This window comes from Chionomys nivalis, chromosome 10 (assembly GCF_950005125.1).
Source record: "Chionomys nivalis chromosome 10, mChiNiv1.1, whole genome shotgun sequence".
Lineage (NCBI taxonomy): Eukaryota > Metazoa > Chordata > Mammalia > Rodentia > Cricetidae > Chionomys > Chionomys nivalis.
Genome location: NC_080095.1, coordinates 44,396,570 through 44,423,934, shown reverse-complemented (window position 1 = coordinate 44,423,934; position 27,365 = coordinate 44,396,570). Strand labels below are relative to the sequence as shown.

The 27,365-nt window shown below is 42.8% G+C and overlaps 1 protein-coding gene and 1 non-coding gene across 3 annotated transcripts in view; both read right to left on the bottom strand.

The window, feature by feature from the left end:
• Dcaf5 (DDB1 and CUL4 associated factor 5) overlaps nt 1–27,365 on the bottom strand; it is a 106,241-nt gene that overhangs the window by 39,095 nt on the left and 39,781 nt on the right. For both annotated transcript variants that reach the window (XM_057782837.1, XM_057782838.1), the window contains exons 4-6: nt 26,800–26,939; nt 24,932–25,061; nt 2,285–2,498 (exon numbers count right to left, since the gene is read on the bottom strand). In XM_057782837.1, coding sequence (XP_057638820.1) covers nt 2,285–2,498; nt 24,932–25,061; nt 26,800–26,939 — 484 coding nt within the window. The remainder of the gene's footprint in view (nt 1–2,284; nt 2,499–24,931; nt 25,062–26,799; nt 26,940–27,365) is intronic.
• LOC130883235 (small Cajal body-specific RNA 3) lies at nt 13,340–13,479 on the bottom strand. Its single transcript, XR_009057929.1, has one exon. It is a non-coding gene; the product is annotated as a small Cajal body-specific RNA 3 (non-coding RNA).

The following is a 27,365-nucleotide window of genomic DNA, read 5'->3' as shown; positions in this document are numbered from 1 at the left end:
TTAATTGATTGGGACAGTCTCACTGTGTAGACCTGGTTGGTGTGAGACACACTCTGTAGATAAACAGCTGGCTTCAAACCCACAGAGACTCATCTACCTCTGCCTCTCAATTACTGGTAGTAAGGGTGTGTGCCACCACACCCAACTGCCTCTGTCAAATTTAATGTCAAAATTTGACATAGCTGATGGGTCCACAGCATTAATAGAGACTAGCATTTCTTTTTCCCCCTACCTGGATGTAAGGCAACAATAAGATTCATTATCCTTGAAAAGAAAAAGCTGTATTGCTGAAGAATCACCAGCAATAGATTCTTTATATGTCTTTACACAGCTCAATTACTGAGGCCAGTCCAAGTGATGACTGACAACTACTTCACAATTTCTATGGCTCAGATAGATATAAGTGTGCCAAGTCCATTATTAAACTGCCACCTTTTAAACTTATTTATGTGTCCATTTATGTTTTTATGTATGATTGCATGTGTGTGGGTGCTCTCCGAAGTGAGAATAAAGCATAGGACCCACTGGAGCTGGGTGGTTATGAGCTGCCTGATGTGGGTGTTGGGCAAACAGCAAATATTCTTAACCCCTAGGCCATCTCTCCTGCCCCTAAACTGTCTCCATTAAATCATCAGTATCTCTAGTCCCAGCAACTCAGAAAAGACTAGAACACAGAGCTAGGGCTGGTCAGTCCTAATTAGAATGCTGGTTCTTTCTCAAACAAGGCTGCTGAGGCCATTTCATTCAAGAAAATGATGCCATTCAAGAAGCCATTCAAGGGGCTGGAGAGATGGTTCAGTGGTTAAGAGCACTGACTGCTCTTCCAGAGGTCCTGAGTTCAATTCCCAGCAACTACATGGTGGCTCACAGCCATCTATAACGAGACCTGGCGCCCCCTTCTGGCTTGCGGGCACACATAATAAATAAATAAATATTAAAAAAAAAAAAAAAGAAGCCATTCAAGATACATGGCTCTGGGACGGCACGTGTTACGGGAATGCCTTCCACTGGCAGGTTACTGTGCCACAAGCTCCTTTCCTTTCAGAATGGCACACTCTTAAAATTCAAGATCCATCCACAAATGTGGCAGAGCTGGTTGCTTAGAATCATGTAGCTAGCCTTGGCTTACAGGATGCGCCTTGAATGACTGGACTCCTGGCATCCTGGATGAAGACAGTCACTATGAGACAAAACTATCAGAGTCAGGGACTGAAGAGATGGCTCAGCGCCTTGAATGACTGGACTCCTGGCATCCTGGATGAAGACAGTCACTATGAGACAAAACTATCAGAGTCAGGGACTGAAGAGATGGCTCAGCGGTTGGGAGCACTGATTACTTTTCCAGAGGACCCAGGTTCAATTCCCCAGCACTCACATGGCAGCTCACAATTGTCTGTAATTCTAGTTCCGTGAAGTCCAATACCCTTACAGACATACATGCATGCAAAATACATTTAAAAATATATATTTATATAATCTTGACCCTCCCCCCCTTGTTCATATGATCCCTCCTCTCTCTCTTCAACTGAACTCCATCCAGGAGCTCAGTCCCGTGTTTGACTGTGGGTCACTGCATCTGCTTTCATCGGTTACTGGGTGTAGGTGCTATAACAGGGCAGTCACCAATCTGATTACAGGGGAAGGCCAGTTCAGGCATTCTCTCCACTACTGCTAGAAGTCTTAGCTGGGGTAATCCTTGTGGATTCCTGGGAAGTTCCCTAGCACCAGGTTTCTCCCTAACCCCACAATGGCTCCCTATATCAAGATATCTCATTGCTTTCACTCTCCATACCTCTCCCAAGTCGGCCATCTTGAACCAGAGCTGGTGGGAGCTCACAACTCTGAACTGACAACAGTAGGGAACCTGCACGGGACCAAACCAGGCCCTCTGAATGTGTGACCTGCTGGAGAGGGGTAGCGGCAGTAGAACCAGGACTTATCCTGGGTACATCAACTGGATTTTTGGAGCTCATTCCCATAGTGTGATACCTTGCTCAGCCTGATACAAGGGGGAGGGACTTGGTCCTGCCTCAACTTGGTATGCCAGACTTTGTTGTCTCCCCAAGGGAGGAGGCCTTACCCCCTCTGAGAAGTGGAATGGAAAGGGTGGGAAGGAGAAGCAGGAGGAGGGGAGAGAGGGGAAACTGGAGTTGATATGTAAAATGAAAAAAGTTTAAAATAAAAAAAAATATATATACATCAACAGTTCTACTTCATGTGGCACAGAAGAGAAACTGAGAGCAGTACAGTAAGACATGGGGGTGTAGACGGCCAAGGCACCCACCTGGTCACGATCCCCTGCAAAACAGCAGCTCTTCATAGTGCATGAGTTGAAGTAACCCTGATTGTCAAACTGGAACACTGGCAGGCGGGAGTGGATGTCATAAAGGACAGGGGGCAGGCGCCGCCGCAGGGCCAGGAGTTGGGTCCCATTGCTATTGAATCGCACACTCATGGCACTTTGGAGAGATAGGTTGCCACCATAGCGCAGGAGAGAACTGGAAGGCAAAAAGCACAAGGATCAAGTCTGAGGCAGATAGGATAAAAGCCTGTAAAACACACTGAATTAGCTTCTTTACATGTGTCCAGGCTATCCTGTAAGGCTTACATCAGAATTTCAACAAAGGGCATTTAAATGCAAGAGTATCTTCTATTAAAATATAGTAGTTAAGAATGGCTCCTTGAAGCTGAGTGGTGGTGACACATGCCATTGATCCCAGCACTCAGAGGTTGTATCAAACCTGTATCAAAAAATAAAACAACAAAAAGAATGGTTCCTTGGAAAAAAAGAAAAAGAAAAAAAGGATGACTTCTTGGTTGCATTAAAATAAGTTATTTAAAATGTCAGCCTCCCTTTTAATCTCCAAAGGTAAATTTTGAATAATTTTACAAGAAAAGATTACCAAGGGCAAGATGGCTCAGTAGGCAAGGGCACTTGCTGCCAAGACTTTGAACTTCAATTCTGACCTTGGGGCCCACATGGTGGGAAGAGAACAGACACCTGAAAGTTATCCTTTGACTTACACACACACACACACACACACACACACACACACACACACAAATATAAAAAAATTAATAGAAAAAGTATTAACATATCTTGAAAAAAAGGAGACATTAAAATCATTAGTTATTTTGCTTAACCATGCCCAAACAGAGAAGGGAGTCATGTCCATCCCAACTGTCCAATAATGGATTTTCTTTTGGGGGGTGTGTGGTTCAAGACAGGGTTTCTTTGTGTAGCCTTGGATATCCTGGAACTCACTCTGTAGTCCAGGCTGGTCTTGAATTCAGAGATCCACCTGCTTCTGTCTCCTGAGTGCTGAAATTAACTAATAATGGATTCTTTTTTTTTTTAAATTTATTTATTCATTACGTATACAATATTCTGTCTGTGTGTATGTCTGCAGGCCAGAAGAGGGCACCAGACCTCATTACAGATGGTTGTGAGCCACCATGTGGTTGCCGGGAATTGAACTCAGGACCTTTGGAAGAGCAGGCAGTGCTCTTAACCACTGAGCCATCTCTCCAGCCCCTAATAATGGATTCTTAAACAATATATTTCTCTTTTGTATTAGAAGCACAAGAACCATCAGTGTTCCTCTGGGTAATTTTCAATGATTGCACAAGCATAAGAAGTATTTATTTTTCTTTTCAATTTGTTAAAAGATGAATCAGTAAGATGCCTGCTACCCGAGCTCAGTTTCCAGGACGCATGTGGTTGAGGGAGAACTTGCTTCAGCAGAACATACACAATGGCACATGTGTCACTCATACACACAATGGCACGTGAATCACACACACACAATGGCACATGTATGTGTCATACACACAGTGGCACATGTCATACTCGCACACAATGGCACACGTGTCACTCTCGCACACACACAGAGTTAAAACAAGTTTTTTTTTGTTTTTGTTTTTGGCAGGGTCGGGGTGGAGATGGGGGCTTGTGAGCACTGGCTGCTCTTCCAGAGGATCCAGGTTCAAGCCCCAGCATCAACATGGGAAATCACAGTTGTCTGTGACTCCAATTCCAGGGGATCTGACCACCTCATACAGACATACATGCAGGCAAAACACCAATGTACATGAAACAAAACAAACAACAACAATAACAACAAAAAAAAAAACCTAAAGAAAACGTACTATGTCTCTAAATGAATGACTGTTGACGCCAAGGTCCTGACTGACTTGTCTGGTGAGTGCCACACAGCAGGTTCATGTGCGGCGCTGAGGACTGAACCTAGGGCTACATGCATGCTAGGAAATGAACTACATACCTAGCCCAGATTCAGATTTTTAAAAAAATTTATAATAATTTACTTTATGTATTGTGTATATTTTACCTGCAAATAAGTATGTGTACCTGGTGCCCATGGAGGTCCTAAGAAGGCATCAGCCCCACTGAACTGGAGTTACAGATGGCTGTGAGCCACCGAGGGGATGCTGGGAATCTAACCTGGGTCCTCTGCAAAAGCAGTAAGTGCTCTATGGCTTACTGAGCACCCAAGTGGAAGCTTTTTGGGACAGGAGAGTGATGAAAAAGAGGACAACGAAGACAATCTAAGGAAGAGCTGCCCTGAAAACATCAGGGCAGGGGTGGCTGCTAACCCTACCATGGTCATAAAAACAACCTGCTAACCCCACCACAGTCATGCCTACCTCACCCTCCCAAAGCAATCTTCTCACCAAGGGGAGGAATGCTGCGGTATCCCAGCTGTGTATAGAAAGAAGGCCTGGTTAAAATAGCCTGTAATCCTTCTGGGTAGAATGGATGGAAGGGAGAAAAGACAAAAAAACCATCCCAAAATTCCAAGTACTGAGGAGAAGCCTAGAATCCCTCAAGTAATAAATCCTACAAAGAAATAAATGGTCTTATAATGTCCTGAATACAAGCTACACTCACTCACTCATACAGAGAAAGAAGGACTGGGCTGTTGGAGCCCAGGCATTTCCTTTACAGGGTGCCCTGGCCACCACAGGCATGTGCAGTTATCTAAACATGAGCTCAAAAACAATGAGAGGCTTTCAGTCTACAGTCAGCATGGAGCTTGCAATAAACCAGCATCTGTGGAACTGAGGGTGGGTGGGGGTGAAACAAGACTCACCAGAAACAAGCTTGGCCAGCCCCACCCGCTCAACAGCAAGGTTTGCATGAGCTCAAGTCCCCAACAGGAAGCCGGGGCCTCTGCCAAACCCCTTTTCATCAGTCAACAGCAATTTTCTCTGTCCCTTCTAGTCAGGCCTGAAGAGGAGCCTGCTCAGCACTGGCCTGTGGGTCTATCCCATTCCAACCCAAGCTCCTTGACCGGCCATTTGCAATTTGGTTACAGTGCAGGTGTCTGAGGCTCCAGTGACTTTTCTCCTTCCTGCACTTCTGGGTAGGAACATTTCTCTTTCACACAAAGAGGGCACCTAAACACCTGATTCATAGAGAACAAAATGAGATTCCTTCCAGAAGGATGGAATAATAACTCCAGAAAGTGAGTCTTATAAACAGCTATTCTCAGCAGAAATGGAGAATGCAGCTGACCACTCCCTGAGAGAATAAGGAATCATCTATTTTGCCAGGAGAAAAGGCTTAAAGGCAGCTTTCCTTCATAGTCAGGATCCAGTATTGTCAAGATTCTACAGTTCAGGGCTAGGGTGCTGCCTCAGTGGTTAAGAGCATGCACTGCTCTTTCAGAGGACATAAGTCTGGTTCCCACCACACAGGTTGGGGGACTCATAACTACCTGTAACTTCTGTTCTAGGGGACCTAATGCCCTCTGCTGGTTTCCAGTGCAACCCTCCTGCACACACTCTTAAAAATTAAATAAAAAAAAGTTTAAAAGGTTCTATGGTTCATAGTTCCAAGCGTAATACACACACACACAGAGAGAGAGAGAGAGAGAGAGAGAGAGAGAGAGAGAGAGAGAGAGAGCGAGAGAGAGAGCGAGAGAGAGAGCAGGCATAACAGCATACACCTAGAATTCCAACATTCAGGAGACACAGGTGAAAGTTAGCATGGACTATACGCCAAGACAATAGGGGCTAGAGGGAGGATATCTACAAATTTATTTTTTATTGGGAAAAAAATTTGTTTGTTTTTTTGAAACAGACTCTCTTTACATAGTCCTGGCTGACCTGAAACTCACTATATAGACCTGGCTGGCCTTGAACTCAGAGATCTGCCTGCCTCTGCCTCTACAGTGCTGGGATTAAAGGTGATCTAGAACTTTTTAAAATGCAGGTTTCCGTATGATCCAGCTACATCACTCTTGGGCACATACCCAAAGACTCTACTACAGAGAGATGCACACATCCATGCTCACTGCTGCTCTATTCACAGTAACTGGGAAACGGAGTCAGTCTGGATGGACAACAAAAATGTTGTACCTATATACAGTGGAATTCTACTCAGCTGTGAAAGAAACCAAAATTATGAAATCTGCAAGAAACTATATGGAACTGGAAAATATTATTCTGAGTATGGTAACCCAGGCCCCCATATGTTCTCTATCACATACATCCTAGCTTTGAATTTTTGTTTGTTTGTTTGTTTGGTTAGTTGATTGATTTGGTTTCTTAAGACAGGGTTTCTTTGTGTAGTTTTGGAGGCTGTCCTAGAACTCGCTCTGGAGACCAGGCTGGCCTCAAACTCAAGAAAATCTGACTGCCTCTACCTCCTGAGTGCTGGGATTAAAGGCTTGAGTCACCATCGCCCAGTCTAGCTTTGAATTTTTAGATGTGTGTTTAATTTGCAATGCTGTAGAGGCCAGTAAGCTAAAGGGCTCATGGTCAGGGGCAGGAGGGACCTAGGGCAGCAGAGTCGGGTGGGGTAGTCATGGTGGTGGTGGTAGTAGAACATAAGTGATATGAGTATTGGGGGTGGGTACCAGGTACAAAAGTTTAAGTGAGGATGAGGGGGTAGAGGAAAGGAAGTGTTGAGGGGGAAAGTTAACTAAAACCAAGGACATTTTTTTTTTTTAAAGATTTATTTATTGTATACACAGTGTTCAGCCTCCATGTATGCCCTCAGGCCAGAAGAGGGCACCAGATCTCATTACAGATGGTTGTGAGCCATCATGTGGTTGCTGGGAATTGAACTCAGGACCTCTGGAAGAGCAGTCAGTGCTCTTAACCTCTGAGCCATCTCTCCAGCCCCACCAAGGACATTTTTAAAGAACTATATGGAGAGCTAGAGAGATAGTTCATTCAGCAGGTAAGGTACTCGCCACCAACCTGACAACTCCATATCCATGCCCAGACTCACATGGTAGAAGAGAGGATCAACTTCTAGAAGCTGCCCTCTGCAACATTTACACTGTGGCATGTGTGCACTCACATACATATACATATGTAAATATAATAATTTTTTTTTAATTTTTCAAGACAGGGTTTCTCTGTGTAACAGCTCTGGTTGTCCTGGAACTTGCTTTGTAGATCAGGCTGGTCTTGAACTCATAGAAATACACTTGCATCTGCCTCCTGAGTGCTGGGATTAGAGGCGTGTGCCACCACTGCCCCCGATAAAATTTTAAAATCATCATTGCTCTTGGTTGCCTGCCAGAACTAGATGTAAGGTCCTACTGCTGAGGACTACACTTTGGTTGCAGCACAGACTGATCAAGCTTAAACGGAAATGGAAGCTCCCTCTCTGCTGGCTAGCTTTCATAGCGCTGAAAGACGGGCAGGCTACAGGAGTAGAAAAACCAGCCTAGTATCTTATCCAGCAGGAGACCCTGCAGGTTATGCTACAATACCATTCTCCCAAGCAAGATGTGCCCACTGTGCAATAGCGGCCTGTTATGGGAGTGGCCAACCACACTCCTACTGAATTTGAGGCCTGCATTCAGAAGAGAGAATCCATCCCTGGTACTGTAAACTTGGTCAAAGGACCATGGTCAGGAAGGCCAAGGCTCTAGGGAGGAACATATTATTACTATTGCTTGCTAAATGGATATGTTGCCAAATGGTTGTTTAAATATTTATGATTATTAAATTTTCTCTCTCTTCTGAGTATACGCATATATACTGGTACTTGCATGTGGAATTGGTTCTCCTTGTACTATATGGGTCCTGGGGATTGAATGCAGATCAGCAGGCTTTGTGGCAAGTGATTTTATCCACTGAACCATCTCGACAGTGGGAGGGAAATCAGAGAGGACAAATGGAGGGCTGAATATGATTAAGACATAAAATATATCCTATACACATATGAAATTGTCAAAAAATAAACAAATGTTTTTTTTTTTTTTTAATGCAGACTTCTCAGAATCATGATTCCATTTTGGAATAAGGGTGAGCAAGATGGGAAAAGATGACCAGAGTCTCAATGAAATGCAAACAAAACAATATGTAAAAATTTAAAGCCTCCTGTCTTTTCCCAGAAAATTCTTTTTGACACCACAGTACCACTCCACCAACAATATCTGCAATCACCATTTCTACTCTAGCCTCCATCCTTAGCATATTTCTCAAAAAAGAAAATTTTCATTGCTATATGAGGACTGAGTGATTTTCTTTTCTTTTTTTTTATTTTTTGACACAGGTTTTCTCTGTGTAGCCCTGGCTGTTCGGGAACTCACTTTGTAGACCAGGCTGGTGTTGAATTCACGTAAATATGATGTGGGATTCCCTTCTGCATGCTGTGAATATGTTTTATTACCATTGGTTAATAAAGAAGCTGCTTTGGCAGGGCAGCTTATAGCTAGGTGAGAAATCCAAGCAAAAGGACAGGGAAAAAGAAGGCGGAGTCAAGCAGACAATAGTAGCCACCAGAGAAGATGTGAGGTATTAAGCCACAAGCCTCGTGGCAAAATACAGAATAGAAATTAGTTAATTAAAATTCTAAGAACTAGTTAATAACACATCTGAGCTAATAGGCCAAACAGTTTGTAATTAATATCAAACCTCAGAGTGGTTATTTGTGAACTGGCAGGGGGAAGAGAAACCTCCAGTTACATAGATACACCTGCCTCTGCCTATTGGAGTGCTGGAATTCAAGGTATGCGCCACCATTATAAGAATGCCTCTATTCTGACTTGCTCTCAGAAATCCATTCACTCTCTCTCTCTCACACTCTCTCTCTCTCTCTCTCTCTCTCTCTCTCTCAAAACAAAGTCTCTCTCTATAGCCCTGGGTGTCGTGAAACTCACTGTGCAGACCAGGCTGGCCTCAAACTCACAGAAATTTGCCTGCTTCTGCCCCTCCCCATCAGTGCTAGGATTAAAGGGGTACATCACCACTGCCCAGATCAAAACACCAATGACAAAGCTGCCACTGTCTTTACTGTTCAACAACTGGCAGCTGCTGCACACCCAAATTTGAGTGGCACCTGGAAGCACTGGCCAACACGTTAGAATGAGTCAAGTAAAAACATCCCTAAAGGAAGAATAAAAGGTTATTTCCAAAATATTTTCAGCCAGTGACTTGCTGTACAATGCAACAAGATCACAGTAGGAGGTGATATAAGGGTCAGTGTGCAAAAGACCTTAGACTTAAGACAGGATGTGAAGCGGACCAGACCCTAATAGCCCAGACTACTGTAGACTTCTGTACTTAGTTTGCTAGTTGTTAAGAAAATACTCAGCTGGACCTCTTTATTGCTCTAGCAGGATAAAAATACTTGGCCAAGGTCTTAGAAGAAAAAAGAAAACAGGCCAAGGAAGTGATTAGAAATATCATATCTAGCTCAGTATTAAGGGTCTTAGTGCTCTATTGTGAAGATTCTTATAAAAGAAATCATTTAATTGGGGCTGGCTTACAGTTCAGAGGTTTAGTCCATTGTCATCATGGCAGGGAGCATGGTGGAGAGCATGAAGGCATTGCAGGCAGTCAGGATGCTGGAGAAGCAGTTGAGAGTTCTATATCTGGATCCATAGGCAGCAGGAAGAAAGAGAGCCTGGCTTGGGCTTTTGAAAACTTCAAAGCCCACCTCCAGTGACCCATCCTCCAACAAGGCCACACCTCGTAATCTTTTTTTTTTTAAAAAAAATATTTATTTATTATGTATATAGTATTCTGTCTGTGTGTATGCCTGTAGGCCAGAAGAGGGCACCAGATCCCATTACAGATGGTTGTGAGCCAACATGTGGTTGCTGGGAATTGAACTCAGGACCTTTGGAAGAGTAGGCAATGCTCTTAATCTCTGAGCCATCTCTCCAGTCCCCACACCTTGTAATCTTTTCAAATATTGCCACTCCCTGGTGACCAAGCATTCAAATCTATGAGTCTATGGGGGAGGGGGAACATTCTCATTCAAAACCACAATGGGGAACCAAAGAAGCTTCCAAGTGTAGACCCCACAAAGTCCGAAATCCATTACCATAAATCCATGGCTAAGTAACTCATCTGATGCTGCCTGATGATGCTAACACGATTTCCAATGCACACGGCACCCATTCCCCAGTATGTTGATGTTTGGGTCAAGGCTGTGCTATTCTAACTCAGAGCTCGTTCATGTAGATCACAGGGAGAAAATTTCTCCATATGAGTTTCTGCTTTAGGATGACCTATATGGAACCTGAAATATTTTGTAATTTCTATAATTCAACATATAGAATACAAAGAATCCTAGAAGACACTAGAAATAGGTATAATATCCACTTAATTGTGTTTAGTAACCCGATAAACTCTTAATTATGTCTTTTACATGAGCTGGGAGGGAGCGAAGCAAAGAGCCTCTCATTCCTCCTCTTCTCCTTTGCCTCTGTCTCTACTGTTCCACAGGAACGACTGATGATACACTCCCCCCACTATGCTTCCCAAACTGGCCTCGTGTTCCTAGACTCTAACATCAAACTTCTGACCACAAGATGCTGCTTTTGTTTTTCCAAAACAGCCTGACCCTTAGTCCCAAGGATGAACCTCCCCCCACCACCAGGGGAAATAGACCTGAACAACTGTGACTGAACAAATTTACTGTCCACTGAACATTATTCACCAAGAGTTTGAGTTCATATTTTGAATATCTAGAAATTTAATTTTACTGAAGGAGTTAATTATATTTCTGACAGATATCTTTGCATAATCAAGTGAGTCCATATGGCAGACTATATGAATGTGTGTGTGCGTGTGCATGTATGTGTATGTATGTATATATTTTTAAAAATTTGAGACGTATATGTGTATTTTTTTTTAAGTTGAGACAGGATTTCTCTATGTAATCCTGCCTGTTTTGGAATTTGCTATGTAGACTATTCAACATGAACCTCTCTAGGTAACCAAAGACACCTTCCACTGTTGGAGAAAAGCCAGATGCTAAAATTGCTTATAGAGTATTTACTTAAAACCAGAAGCTCACAGGTCTCTCTAGACCAGTGGTTCTCAAACTGTGGGTTGCCACCCCTTTGGCAAACCTCTATCTCTAAAAATATTTACATTACGATTCATAACAGTAGCAAAATTACAGTTATGAAATGGCAATGAAAATAATTTTATGGTTGGGGTCACTACGACATAGACTGTATTGAAGGGTGGCAGCATTAGAAGGTTGAGAACCACTGCTCTAGACCAACAATTCAACCTCTGGGTACAAATTTCATTAAAGAGTGCTTTAACCAGTAACCAGGTGATCCTGATGTTTGATTAACAGGAGGTCAGGAGGGCATGTGAGCCTGGAGTCCAACCAATGAGCAAAACTGGTTTCACAGCGCCACCTTGTGACCTAAAGCTAGAAAGCAATTTTACTAGAATACCTGGTCTTCTGTCCCCTGCCAGTAACAGTCAAAGCCCAACAAGAACATTTGCACCCTGCCCTGAGGACTTAGTCCTTAGATACAGGACTCTGGTTCACGTTATTACACTTTGAACATACAGAGTGCTAGGCTGGAGAGGCTGAGACAGACGATTAGGCCAATTTTGATCCCACCCCATCCCTAAAAAAAAAAAAAAAAAAAAAAAAAAAAAAAAACACTGAAAACAAACGAGGGATGCATCCATTCAATGCTACGCACTAGAGATTAAGGATGACTAGAACATGGTCCTGTCCTTTCAAGTTCACAGAAAAGTACAAGAACTATGGAGCAAGCTAACGTGCCTCTTTCTGGGAAGCAATCCTTGCACCCTGGAAAGGACAGCAAAGATAGAAACTGGTTTCACTGAAGATAACAGTCAATTTAGTAACCAACGGCAGCAAAAGAAGTGACTGACTCATGCAACATGAACATAGCAGGCCTTACATGCTCTACAGAGACTCTGAATAAAGAAATCCCTCTCCAGGGCTGCAGAGATGGCTCAGTGGGTAAGAGCACTGGCTGCTTTTACGGAGGACCCGAGTTTGACTTCCAGCATCCACACACACTCCAGTTCCAGGGATCTGATGCCCATTTCTGGCCTCTACAGGCACTAGGTATGTATACGACATACATGCAGACAAAATTTTTACAGAAGAAAAAAGGACAAATGATCCTGTGTTTGTATGTGGAATACAGACTGCACTGAGAAGGGCAAACTGCTCTTAGGCAGCTTTCGTTTATCTTGTGAAATAGATTATTCATTCAAAAATATTTATATTATTTTATAGCATCCTACACAATATAGGTTCTGGGCATATTTATATGAACAAAGATAACCCACACAAGGTATAAGAGAATGGCAAAAAATGATGTTTAAGGATCTGCACTAAACACAACAGGCCAAGAGCCAGTGCGGACAGCACTGATGGAAAGAAGGGAATGGCTGTGAGATGAAGAAAGGGTCTTGTAATCGAGAGCTTCCAGGCGTAATCAGAAGATGGGTAAAGACAGGACTCTAGGATTTCACCCAGAAAAAGACTGTAAGAAAGCAAAGGATGGAATATAGTGCTGGGGGAGAAAGCAGGGTGGAACACTTGTATGGTAAAGGTGAGTGGGAGAGCAGGACAGCCCAGCCAGGTACGGTGGCTCACGCTTGTAACCCTAGCACTTGGAAGACCGATGCAGCAGGAGGACTGCCAGAAATTAAGGCTAATTCAGGCTCCACAGTGAGATCTTGTCTCAAAATACAAAGAAAATACAAAAAGGGAAGAGAGAAGGGACAGGGAAGAGAGGGATGGGCAAGGGTGGAGGTGCAGTTTCCTACCGTGCCATCCAAACTTGTGGGGCCTCCTGATGCTGTTCTCTCTGCCCCTTCAAGTCAGATCTCTCTACAGAGTTAATGAGGTTGTTAAAGCACTACACTCACAGGGAAAAGGTAAATACTCATAGAAGCAAAAGGAGCCTTTCATTAATTTTCCTTTCCTTTTCATTTTGTTAATGGAGGAGTAACTTCACTTGGTTTCCTTTTTGTTTGCTCTTATAATATAAGTACATTAAATAAGCAGATACCGAACAAAATATAAAGAAAACAATATTTAAGAGTGACGGTTTAAAGAGCTGTATGGAGGTGAACGATCAGACTTAGCCAGCTCTTCTAAGTCAGACAGAGACCTCCATGTTCATGTAGGACCACTGCTTTCTGCAGACAAAAGACATTTTCTCCTTTGTCTACATGCTTGGTTTTGCAGCTTCCATTTTGGATTCATTTTTGTCAAACTTATTTTACAATACAATGTAAGATAGGGATGTACCTCATGGGTAGAATGTTTATTGAGTATGAAGCCCTGGGGTTTGATCCTCTGTACCATACACCTATACATAACAATTAATACAACATAGTACTATACACTAATAATCTAAATGCATTATTTCCTAAGTATACATACACCAATGAACCACAGCCAGATCAAGAGGTGACTTTAGGCTCAATATCCTACCCCAGATCCCAGATAGTCAGATTGATATGGATCTTAAGTGTCACCATAGAACCTTCATCCAGTAAGTGATGAAAGTGCACTGGGCTGAGCACCCCCGAAGTCCAACTGAAGAGTGGGAGGAGTGAGACTATGACCAAAGAGATCAAGACCACGATGAGGATGCCTACCCACTGAAACAGCTTACCTGAGCTAATGGGACCTCACCAATTCTGGTCAGATAGAGAAGAAATCAGCATAGGACCAAACTAGGTCCTCAGAGTATGAGTGACAGTTGTATGGCTGGGGTAGACTGCAGGGTCACTGGCTGTGGGGCAAGGATTTATCCCCACTGCATGTACTGGTTTTTTAGAACCCTTTCTCTTTGGAGGGATACCTTGTTCAGTGTCCATATAGTCAGGAGGAGGGGCTTGGTCCTTCCTCAAAGCAATGTGGATGGGAGTGGGATGGGGCTAAGAGGGAGGGAATGGGAGGAGGAGAGGGAGTAGGAACTGGGATTGTTATGTAAATAAGATACTTTTTCTTTAAATAGAATAAAGGAAAAAAATTTAAAAAAAAAATATCCTACCCTACAGTAACCACTACTCTGACACCTATAATCTGCCTGTCTGTAAACACCACACAAACAGAATCATAGAGGACAGGCTCCTTTGTGGGCTGACTTGTCTTCTTTCACTCAAGATTATAAACATGAGGCTCATCCACATCAGTGTGTGGATCAACAGTCTGTTCCTTTCATGGTTTGTCCAATTTTTTTATATGGCTACCATACACTTTGCTTATCCACTTTCCTTCAGTGGATATTTCAGCTTGTTCCAACTTTTGGCTACTATGGATAAAGCAGCTGGGAATACTCTTGTATTTATCTTCAGCGGAGACACATAATAATCATATCCCTTAGGTAGAGCTAAGAGTAAGGTTACTGGGTCCTACGTTTAGCCTCAGCAGACATTTACAAAGTTTTCTCTGACAGTTGTACCTATTCAGATCTGTCCAAATTATGATGGCATCCTAACTTTAACAGCTTTGCCAACACTATCAATCTTTTCCCACTGTAATCATTCTGAGCATTTTTCAGTTACCTTGTAAGTAAGGAAGCTGCAAAGCTTTAACTTTAACTTTTCTTCCTTCCTTTTAAATAGTCTCATTAACTCAGGCTGGCCTTGAACCTGCCATTCAGGTGAAGATGACCTTTAACTCCTGATCCTCTTGTTCTATCTCTCAAGCTCTCAAGTACTAGGTTGCAGTTGTGAGACAGAAACCTTAAACTTTCAAATGCTTATTGTCTGTTTGATTATCTTATTCGATAAAGCATTTCTGCTGATTTTAAAGAATGGAACTTGGAGAGATGGCTCAGTTGTTAAGAGTACTATCTGCCCTTCCAGAGGACCTGGCTTAGATTCCCAGCACCCACATGCCTGTAACTCCAGTTTCAGGGAGTCCTTCTGACCTCTTGGGCACCACACACACACACACACTGCTTACAGAATACAAGCAAAATACATTACAGAATATAGGCAAAATACCCATATGCACTCAAAAAATAATAAAAAAGTATAATTATTTTAAAATGAACTTCTATTTACAGATTTAGTTCTTTATATACTCTATATGAATTCTTAGTCAATATATACATTACGCATATAGTACCTATCTACCTTTTCACAGATGTAATGCTGTCTTTGTTTAACAAAAGTTCTTAATTTTAATGAAATCCAATTTGGATTTTAGATACAGGCTTTCTCCGTGTAGCTCTGCCTATCCTAGAAATCACTCTGTGACCAGACTGGCCTCAAACTCAGAGATCCACCTGTCTTTGCTTCTCAAATGCTAGAATCAAGAACATGTGTCAAACTAGGCACAGTGGTGTACACCTTTGATCCCAGCGCTTGGGAGACAGAGGTTGGTGGATCTCTGTGAGTACGAGGCTACATAATGAGTTCCAGAACAGTCAGAGCTACACAGTGAGACCCGGTCTTGAAAACAAAAGCTACACAGTAAGACCATCTTGAACACAAACAAACAAAACAAAACAAAAGTGTAGGGGCCGAAATATGCAGGCCCATATTCCACACTGTCTGGTGGTCAGAGAATCTGAGCGACTTACAGGCACAATTTGCACCTTCCACATAGGAGTGGATCACCTGGCTCTTTTGAAGTAAAGCAATCCCAACAGGTGCCAGAACATGCTAATGTAATTCTGCTCCTTCCATTATAACTATGAGGTCACCTGGGGGAGAGGTGTTTTCAACCTACTTGACCAAATGGACATAGGTAAGCCATGACTTAAGTCATTCCCCACTACCTAGGGAACAGAATGCTAATGAAGCTTTTGTTACCTCCCCCCTCAGTTTACATTGATATAAAAGCTGTTTGAAAAATAAACATGGGTGATTTGGGGATTTGAATAATCCCTGAAACTCCCTCCTGATTGTGTGAATTGTGTATTTTTCCCACACCTCTACGCCGGTAAGAAATGTTTTTGTTTTGTTTTGTTTTTGGTTGGGGCTGGTCCCCAACACCTTAGTAACATTTTCTTTTATGAACATTGCTTTTGAAGTACTTTTGAAAAGAATTAAATATGCAAGTGTGAGTATGTAGATGTATATGTGGACTCAAGTGCCCGAGGGGCCAGAGTGTCCAACTGCTTATTTAAGAAATCTGTCTACTTGGCTGGACAAAGTGGTACACGCCTTTAATTCCAGCACTTGGGAAGCAGAAGCAGAGACAGGCAGCTCTCTGGTCAATATTGTGAATTCCAGGCCAGCCAGAGCAACATAGTAAGACCCTGTTTCAAATACTTTATCTACTTTAATAAGGAAAGAGGGATCAGGAGAGTCTCATTCTTTCAAGTTGAAGCAAATACCAAAGGCTTTGATGTTGGATACCAGGTTTTAACTTTTTTTTTTTTTTTTTTTTTTGGTTTTTCGAGACAGGGTTTCTCTGTGGTTTTGGAGCCTGTCCTGGAACTAGCTCTTGTAGACCAGGCTGGTCTCGAACTCACAGAGATCCGCCTGCCTCTGCCTCCCAAGTGCTGGGATTAAAGGCGTGCGCCACCACCGCCCGGTTGGTTTTAACATTTTATATGAGGAACCCTCAAATGCAGTATGACAGACATTTCTCGGCTGGCCCAGAAGGCAAGGAGATACATTTATTTTGGTCTCTATTGAAGTAGGATTGGCACAGGTCTCAAAAAGCAGACACTTCGACCTAGACATCCCAAGAGCCAGACCAGGTCCTCCGGGCAATTTTCTCTGACAGTGGTAGCCATGCTTGCTCCTGCTGCTGTGATACAACACTGGCGAAAGCAGCCTGGGGAAGAGAGGGTTTACTTGGCTCACAGACCCATCCGCAGGGAAAGCCAGTGAGGACCCTGGAGCAGGAACTGAAGGGAGACCACAAAGGGCTGCTGCTTACTGGGTTGTTTCAGAATCCCTTTCTTACACCTCTTCCCAGGACCTGCACAGGGCTCTACACCCCAGCAGGCTGGGACCTTCCACATCTATCAACAACCAAGAAAACTGCTCACATGCCAGTCTGATGGAGGAGGTTCTGTAACTGAGATGCCTTCTTCCCAGCTAAGTCTAGCTTTGTGTCAGGCTGACAAAAACTAACTCACAAGTAGGAATCTGTACTTTCTCACTGCTCATTTTTTCACAGGTCATTTATACAATGCCTAAAATATCATCTACTAAGGTAAATCTTAAAAGGAATTCCTGGTTTGCCTAGTTTTATTATTAAGTGAGATGAGAAAGAACCACTTTCTCATCATCCTTGTCAAAGCTACTTGGCATAAAACCCACAGTTCCTGACAGAATCTAAGAAGACTGAAGGGAGGAGATGGTGGGCGAGGAGACCACTACAACAGCCCGAGCGTGAGGGAGTGGGATGTTGGCACCGACAAAGGAGGGAGGCTGTGGAAACAGGTCAGAAATAGCGAAATGGAACCAACGACATCTTGTTTGACTGTGTAAAATATACTCGTAGGTGTGACGTTCTCTCCTTTAGTCAATTACACAAGTTTCCCCTCCCTAAGGTCAGTCATCACTGCCCAAATGCCTAAAGCTGAACTTTCCAATTAAGGATCAGGCAAGTAATCTGAGGGTTTAAGATTAATATTAAGCCTTCAAGAAGTGGTGGAACTGGGCTCAGTGGTTAAGAGCTTTGCTTGTTCTTCTAGAGGACCTGGGTTCTATTCTCAGCACCTACAAGGCAGCTAACAATTGTATTTAACTACAGTTCCAGTGGATTTGATGCCCTCTTTTGCAGGCATTGTACACACATAGTGCACAGACATACATGCAGGCAAAACATCCACACACATAAAAGAAAATAAACAAACAAATAGATCTTTTGTGTGGCAGAAGGAAGACAATTTATTGGAGGGCTCACAAAAATAAGGGAAAATATAAAAGAAATGGAGCATGCAGCCATGGGCCCAGTCAGAGGATAAAAATCCTAAAGACAGAGCCAAGTTTGTCTGTGTGTGTGAGAGGCTGAGCCTTGAACTTATAACATGAAAGCTGAATTCCAGACTGATAAAATCATAAAAGGCAATAGAATTCTAGATAATATTTAACAAAAAGAGAATTAAAATGGCTTTGCCTTTTCTAGAAAAGGCAAAAAGCACAGAGCCTGGGACTTTTGGCCAAAGTGCATAAAGCTTCTCCCAACAAATGCAACCTCTGAATGACATTGCGGTCTTCCTTGATTCTAATAAATAGATCTTTTTTTAAAAAAAAGAAGAAGTGGTGGGACTCTGACTACACCAAGAAGTTTAAAGGAGAACCTTTAACTCAGTTTTGGCTCTTAGTACAGAAAGAAAGGTTCAATGATATATAAAATATTTTGAGTTTTTCAAAGAGAAGCACTTATGTGCATATATACATATATAAAACATTCATATGTGTATATATATATATATATATATATATATGGATAATACTAAAAACAAACATAAAACCAAACTTAGACTATAGTCACATGTGGTGGCACAAGCCTGTAAAGAGACAAAGGCAGACCCAGGAGTTCAAGGCCATCCTCAGAGAGGTAGCAAATTTGAGGCCTGCCTGGACTGTACAACCCTGTCTGAAAACAATAACCAAAACAAACAAACAAACAAAAACACCAGAAAACAAGCCAGGTGGTGGCAGCAGTAGCACACACTTTAATCCCAGCACTCAGGAGGCAGAGTGAATCTCTATAAACTTGAGGCCAGACTGGTCTTCAGAGCGAGTTCGAGGACAGCCAGGACTGCACAAAGAAACCCTGTCTCAAGAAACCAAACAAATAACCAAATCAAAACCAAAAACCAAAAAAAAACCCCCCAGAAAACAAAAAGAACCTATCTTATAAGAGGACAGCTGGAAGGTGGTGCCTGTCTTTGACCCCAGCACTCCCAAGACAGAGGCAGGTGGATCTCCGAGAGTTTGAGGCCAGCCTGGTCTACAAAGTAGTTCCAGGACAGCCAGGGCTACATAGAAATCCTGGGGTGGGAGTGAGAGTGGGAGAGAGAGGCCAATAACTCACATAACTGTCATTATCCCTGGTAATGAAAGGTGACGTAGGTCAGCTCAGGGTCACATGGCTCCTAAGGTATACTGTCTATGGTGACCCCAACCATAAAATTATTTTCATTGCTACTTCATAACTGTAATGTTGCCACTGTTATGGATCGTAATGTAATTATCTGTGTTTTCTAACAGTCTTTTGGAGGCCTTGGACCCACAGGTTGAGAAGCAACGGCCTAGCTCTACACTCAGTCTGAAGGCTCCAGAAAGCATTGGCAACACTCGAGCTCTGCGGCCTCTTCCCTTAGGTTCTCTCTCTCTCTCTATCTCTCTCTCTCTCTCTCAATTTTTTGTTTTTTAATTTTGTTTTTCGAGGCAGGATTTTTTTCTCTGTAGCTTTGGAGCCTGTCCTGGAACTAGCTCTGTAGACCAGGCTGGCCTCAAACTCACAGAGATTCACCTGCCTCTGCCTCCCGAGTGGTGGAACTAAAGGCGTGTGCCTTCACCGCCCAGCCCCCGTTAGGTTCTCTTAGGTTGGACCAGATGCTAACTCAAGTCTTGTCTACCACTAACATTTTATCCTGCCAACCAGCCCTCTCATGGGCTTATTTCAGGGCAGTGGTGGAACAGAATGACTGTGCCCATACACCTATAGGCTTCAGGTTAAAGTAGAGCAGTCTGGTTTAGGAGAAGGCAAAAAACCAAAACAAAACAAAAACTCAACAACTTAATATCCATACGCTGGGCTAAGAAGGACAGATATTCAGGAGGGAATCCTCGTGGTTCTTACGGAGACTATCTCTAGGAGTCCAATAGCCAGCCAGTCAGAGTAGATCCTGAATTCACCCACAGGAAATAATTTATGATAAAGACCTAGTACAGAACCACAGCAGACAAACCTAGACTCCTAAGGGTAAACAACTTGTCCTTTCTGGGCTGAGGTCTCAATAAAAGCTTTCTTTTTCTTTCTTTAAAACAACAATAACAACAACAACAAAAAAAACAAACAAAACCAGGGTCTCATTATATAGCCCTGGCTGGCCTGGAACACCATAGGCCTCCAACTCAGAGATCCACTTGCCTCTGATTCCCAAGTGTTGAGATTAAAGGTGTGTGCCACAACACCAAGTAAAATCTTTTTGTGCTAGATAAAAAAAAAAAAAATTTCATTTACTCTCTAAGACGACTACATATAATTTTATTTGCAATTATAAGGGGTTTACAAGACTCCTAAAACTTATTTCTATAAATATCTCTGAAATAGCTCTATCCTGCCTAAAGCTTGTCCTCCTGAGGGACTCCAAACTATCCGAAGATCTGGGCTGGGGTGTCTAGGGAGCTGTATTCAAGAAACAAATTACCTACTGCAACTCGGCATAATTAATCCTACCAGGAAAAGACTGACAGCCTCCCTCCCTCTCCTTTACACCAACTTGTACTAAGGGAATTCAAACAGAGAAGAGCTGTAATTGAATCCCTAATTCCAAGGTATGTGAAATTAAGAAGGCCTCTCAGAGTATGCCATGCCCCTTTCTACCTGGCACCAACAAAGCCTTGTACAACATTAGAAGGGTTGAAATAGCAAGGCAAAGACCTTGTTCCCATGGGACTGTGCTTCACTGATGCCAAAAACAGAATCAGGCTAGACTGCCACTGGCCTTATTAGATGCTTTTCTTTAATATGGGCTTTAAAAAAACCTATAGGTTATAAGAGAAAACACAAAATTCCAGCCATAACTAAAGAAATAAAAACAATAAATATCATTTTCCTTCAGAAGACTAGCATCAGTTTGCTGACACAGGTCTGGAGAAACACACAGCCACTGTTACAGTTAGTAGTTTGTAAGTCACCGTAGCCTTTGGTGGTAATGGTAAAAATTTGATTTTTTTTTAAATCAAAAACACCTTCCTTAGGCATGGTGACACACATTTGTAATCACTCTGAGGTAAAGACAAGAAGATCAAAGTTCAAAGCTCAAGGAGGCAAGATGGCCACTGGTAAAAAACTCTTACAATGCAAGCTTGATGTCCTGTTCAATCCCCAGATCCCAAGGCAGAAAGACAGACTGACTCCTGACAGTTGTCCCTGCCCCCACCCCATGCACATGCCGTGGTATACATACACTCCCCGCAATAACAGCAATAGGAAAAGGAGTAGTAGTAGTAGTAATAATAATAATAATAATAATAATAGCATCTTTTCTTAAGTTTAGTGGCATCCTGGCTTTACAGTAAGCAAGCTCTCAATGAAAGAAAAGGGAGTCCAGGTGGTGATGGTGCACACCTTTAATCCCAGCACTTAGGAGGCAGAAGCAGGTGAATCCCTGTGAGTTCGAGGCCAGCCTGGTCTACAAGAGCGAGTTCCAAGACAGCTAGGACTGTTACACAGGGAAACCCTGTCTCAAAAAACCAAAAGAAAGGAAGGAAGGAAGGAAGGAGGGAGGGAGGGAGGGAGGGAGGGAGGGAGGGAGGGAGGGAGGGAGGGAGGGAGGGAGGGAGGGAGGGAGGGAGGGAGGGAGGAGGAAAAAAGAGAATAGAAACTGATGGTGCACACTAATCCCTAGTGCTTCAGAAGTAGAGGCAAAGAGAATCAGGAGCACACAGGGAGGGGCTATATAAAATGCAGTCTCAAAAAACAAACCAAAAACAAAGAAAGGAAGGAGGGAAGAAAAGAGAAAGAGGGAAACTTAAAATACCACACCCTACCTCCAGGTGGTTCAGTGGTTAAAGGCATGCCACCAGGCCTGTCAACCTGAGTTTGATCCCCTGGACCTACATGGTAAAGAAAACCAACTTCTGCAATAGCTAGTCATTGCAACTCTAAGTGGAGCAGAAAGCAGGCTGGGAACAGGCAGGCATAGGCAGTTCACATTCTGCCTTGTGTAGCACGGATGAGCTAGAACCATTGTTCAGAAACACCATGCGATGACAGAACTAACTAAACCTAAGAACCTAAAGAGCCTGTGTTCTTTTTGGACACATAGTGCAAAGGCACATGAAGGGTCTGCCTCTATTGTGCACTAGAAAAGCAGGAGGGGTGAGGGACTGTGTGATGAAGAGTGCAACAGCAATCTCCTCAGTCACGTGGAGCCTCAGGGAACCCTGCTCAACATGAGGGACACTCCTCCACTGCAGTAGTTCCAACTCCCTGAACTGCCCTGTGAAGAGACTCAGTCAGTACTGGAAATCAAGGAAGATAATCTTCTGTACTTAACTGCCTGCTTCACTGAGGGTCCATTAAATAAGGAGTACCTTGCTTATTCTTTATGGCACTCTGCAACATTGCTTCACGGAGTGAGCAATTACCTACACACAGGATCTCCGGAGACATTAACTGCCTTTTATAAACAATGCAGGTGAAGACAGACGCTTAAAAAAAATCCCACACTAGCTCAGAATTGAAAATAGAGGGTTATTTATTTAGGGGTAGACTCACAGATCACAATCATCTGTTGGAACAGAGAACAGCAACCAAATCCCCCAGCTGGAAAGGAGGCCGGACACACACTTTACATCGGCATAAATAGTATAAGAGATCACACCCAAGTGGGCCGGTATCTTAAAGGCTATTGGCTGAAGAGACAGAATGTGTTCCCACAGCACCTCCCCCTTTTAAGTAAGAGAGTTCCAAACCCAATACAAAACTATATACACTAGGAACAAATATCAAGTATAAGATTAGAATTACAACCAGCATAAACAATATTAAGCAACGAATGTATGCTAAATGTTTTAATAAACATTCTATCCTAAGGAGTCTAGTCTTGTATAGGAAATGGCTTGGCTAGATCAAAAGAGGACAGTAACCACAGCTATCTAATCTTCAACCTCATCAAAGGCCTGAGAAGGGAGATAATATTACTTGAGCAGTCAGAAAGTACAATCAAGCAGCTTCCAAAGAGAGCAATATATGACAGAGACAATTAGCTACCTGAGCAATCACCCAAAGTCTCATTAGCAATGCTGAAGCAACCAACTTTGGCTAAGGCCTAGCATAACTGACAGACCATTTTTAGAGGCAGTAAACTTTTCAGAACTGTCTTACCTTGTCTTGGCAAAATTTGACAGTTTTTTTTCCTTGTGTCCTGCTTATCTATTTCTGGATTCTATGTACTTTGTCAGTGGTTGAGGCATGGGCAGTTCCTTGCCCAAAGGCCAATTGTGCCAAGAAAACAAACTCTGAGTGGAGTGTCTTTGGTTCTCAACATTCTCTCGGGAGTAATTAGTGCAATTGTGTCTCATGACAGCAGAACCCTAGGTTGCCATTTTCTACAGATCCTTGAAATGGTTGAAGATTACCTTATAAACAGAATACAATTTCTATGTGTCTAAAAAACCTAATTGTTCTGACTGTATGTACAACAAACATGAACAACTATTGACCTATAATATGTAATACCTGTATAACTTAAAGACTATGTACAAGTGCCAAAAGGCCCTGCCTCCATCACAGGACTTAAGGAACATGAAATAACATCCTACATCCTACACCCCTACCACTTTTAATAATTCCTGATATTCCCCAGTTAGTGCTTTAGATGATCAAGTTAGGACTGGGCCAGTGTCTTTTTTTTTTTTTTTTTTTTTTTTTTTTTTTTTTTTTGGTTTTTCGAGACAAGGTTTCTCTGTGGCTTTGGAGCCTGTCCTGGAACTAGCTCTTGTAGACCAGGCTGGTCTCGAACTCACAGAGATCCGCCTGCCTCTGCCTCCCGAGTGCTGGGATTAAAGGCGTGCACCACCACCGCCCGGCTGTACTTTTTTTTAATATAAAAAACAGAAGAAACAAGCTAGCTCCCCAAAACCCCATGGTATCAGCCATTAACTTTCTGTTGTTGTCTCTAGTCCTGTTAAGGGAATGAAAAAGGTGAACCAATTTCCTTCTCAAAAACTACATCACATGAATAGATAACATAGAATTTCCATATAATTTTAGGAGTTTACAGTTCTACTAAAGCATACTGAGGGACACCCTGTGGCCTGAAGTTAAGAAACTCTAGTTCAGGGGCTGGAGCGATGGCTCAGGGGTTAAGAGCCATCTTCCAAAGAAGCTGGTTTTCTAAAGGTCATGAGTTCAATTCCCAGCAACCACACAGTGGCTCACATCCATCTATAATGAGATCTGATGCCCTCTTCTGGTGTGCAGGCAGAACACTGCATACATAATAAATGAATCTTAAATCTTTAAAAAAAAAAAAAAAGTTAAAAAAAAAAAAAACCAACTACCTAGTTCTGTGGCAATGAACGTGGAAACTCCACCCCCACCCAGAAGAGCTGTGCAAGTCCAGAAGCACTGAAGGGAGGTGTTTACCCATTCATACAATTGCTCCATAACTACTCTGTCTAGGGTTCAGACTACAACTTCTGACTCCACAGGAAGGAGAGTGGATCTCTCATCTGCTGTTGACTTTATAAAAGCAGGACAGGTTAAGAGAGATGCCCACACCTTTAACCCCAGGCAGAGGCAAATGGACCTCTGTAAGTTTGAGGCCAATCTGATCTATGTAGAGAGTTTCAGGACAAGTAGGGTAACGTGGAAAAAAAAACCTGTCTTGAAAAACAAGACAGAAGAAAATAGAAAGAAAAAAAAAAGATCCTCAATTGAGCTTAGCTGCTACCACAAGTTCTTGCAACACTTGCTGGCTGATTCCACTCCCTGAGAAATGAAGAAGGCAAAGGCTGAAGTACTTCCTCAACTGGGGCTTACCTCTGAGGTTTTCTAATGTCCCATAGTCCCACGCCTTCCTTTGAATTGGCTGTGGCCAATAACCTGGGCTCCACGGGGTTAAACATGACACTGTGAAAGGCTGATGGATAATTTGCCAGGCAGAAAGGCTCTGTGAAGACAGAAACGAGACACCACTCTATGAGGGGAGGCAGTTGAGCAGGAGTCAATGAAAGATGGTGCCACTCCTGTGTAGTGAACACCTCACGAGCACCTCCACGTCTCCCTAAGCCTCCATTACCAATTAAATGTGCATAGCCAAACTTTAAACTGTAATACTCAGACCCTAGCGTTTCAAGGGGAAAAGTGAGCTGTTTACACTTTAAACTGTAATACTCAGACCTAGTGTTTCAAAGGAAAAAATGTGCTGCTTACAAAAGGAAAGATGAATTCTGCTAGAAAATTTCACAACTCCTGGCAAAGTTATTATACCTTTAATATTTATAAAATTGAAAGTTTTATAAACAAATAGATTTAATGAAGACAAAGCGAAACAGTGAAAGATCGAGACAAAGCAAAGCAACAGTGCAGTTCCCCTTCCGGTTCACGATGCTCCCTAAATGGAGACTCCCGGTATCCAAAAAAAGCCTGAGCTGGGCGATGGTGGCACACACCTTTAATTCCAGCACCTGGGAGGCAGAGGCAGGGGAATGTCTGTGAGTTCCTGGTCTACAAAGCTAGTTCTAGGACAGGCAGCTGTTAGACAGGAAAAACCCTGCCTCAAGGGGGGAAAAAAAAGCCTAGTGTTCCTTTTCTGTAACTGAGGGAGAAGAATTGTGAGGTCAAAGCCAGCCTGATTTATATACCCACAATATGTTTTTGTTTTAAAGTTTAACACTTGAGCTGCCTTTGAATCCAGTCAATTCCTAATCAACTTGACCTGGAACTCTGCTCTCTTTGCATAAATTACAGTTCCTGGTGAGGAAAGAATCACCTTGCTACATGGAATAACATACTCCTCTAAGATCTATTACAATCAAACAAAGACAAAAATAACTTCATTATCTATGGTTTCCAAGTAAGTCATGTTCAGGGCCTTGGGCAGGGGAAGCACTCAGACACCTCAGAAATAGAACATGCAGAAAAGGGATTAGTGTGAATACAAGCACACAGAAATGCAGTAACAGATACTGTCTGTTGTGACCAGCTCTGCTGACCAAGGACAGGCTTCTTTGTCATCCTGAACCTGTAAAAGTCTGATATATGAGCAAATACAGACCTGGTCCTGCCTGCCAAAGAAGGTGAGACAGAGACTGTGGGTTCATTACTGAATCAAACTAAGGACAAAAGTGGGCAGGGTGGTAGAATTAGAAGAAACAGTAAGAGAAATCCCTCTGCAAGATATAAGCTAAGAAGATACATTTCCTGAAGAACCTCAGAGTCGATAAAACAAGTCCTTCAGTCAGCAACTGTAAAGTGGAGGAGGAGCTCGCTGTCCTAGAGACAGAGTGTACTTGCCAACACTTACCCACATGGAATTAAGGTGAGGGTCTGTGTGGTCTTGAAACAAGAAGTACACAGTGTCCCTCTTCTCTGCAAACAATCCACAAAGTGTGGACCAGCACCACACAAGAGGAGTCTTTGGCAGCTACCCCCACAATGAAGCATCACATATTCTGGGACCACTGAGTGCCAAGAGGCAGGGTTTGTACAGTCACAGGCAGCTGTAGAATGTTTGGTAAATGTGGTCTACTTCTGACTACCTGGGGCAAGATGGGCCCTCCAGTGTCACATACCTGGGCTACCTATCAGAGTCCCAGATTTCTTTTCCATAGCTGTAACTCACACACAGATTAACTTGCTATCACACTGTTGAGCATAACCCAACAACTCCTTACACAGTAGCCTACCTCCATGGGGAGACTCCCGGATGTCCCAAATGAGAACCCGGCCATCATCTGAAGAGCTGGCAAAAATGTTGTCATTCACTGGGCTCACCGACAAGCCATACACTGCATCTTCATGAGCAAACACATCCAAGGTCTCACTGCTGAGAAACAGAACAGAGAGGCAATCGGCACAAACACACACACACAGACAAGGTGCAGAGTCCCAGCCCTAAGGTACCTAGCTAGGATTCAGTTTCTCTCATTCCCAGAGTAAACCAACAAGATATTGAATTAGCTAATTAGTTCAATGCTCAAATGAAAAAAAAATATATAAAGTATGTCCATAAAATATCTATGTATACATTTAAAAGTATTATTACTTTTATAAATTTCATAATTTTCATACTAAGCATAGCTCATGTTTCTATTTGTTACAAACTCATCTACTTGTATGGAGAGGTGAAAGTGGTACAAGATTTCCCAAAACAGAGGGGAGGTTAAAAGGCAGCCAGACCTAGTAGCAGCAGAGGTAGAGAGCTCTCAGCAGACTTGCATGGTGATTAACATGCAAGCCAGAACCCAGTGCC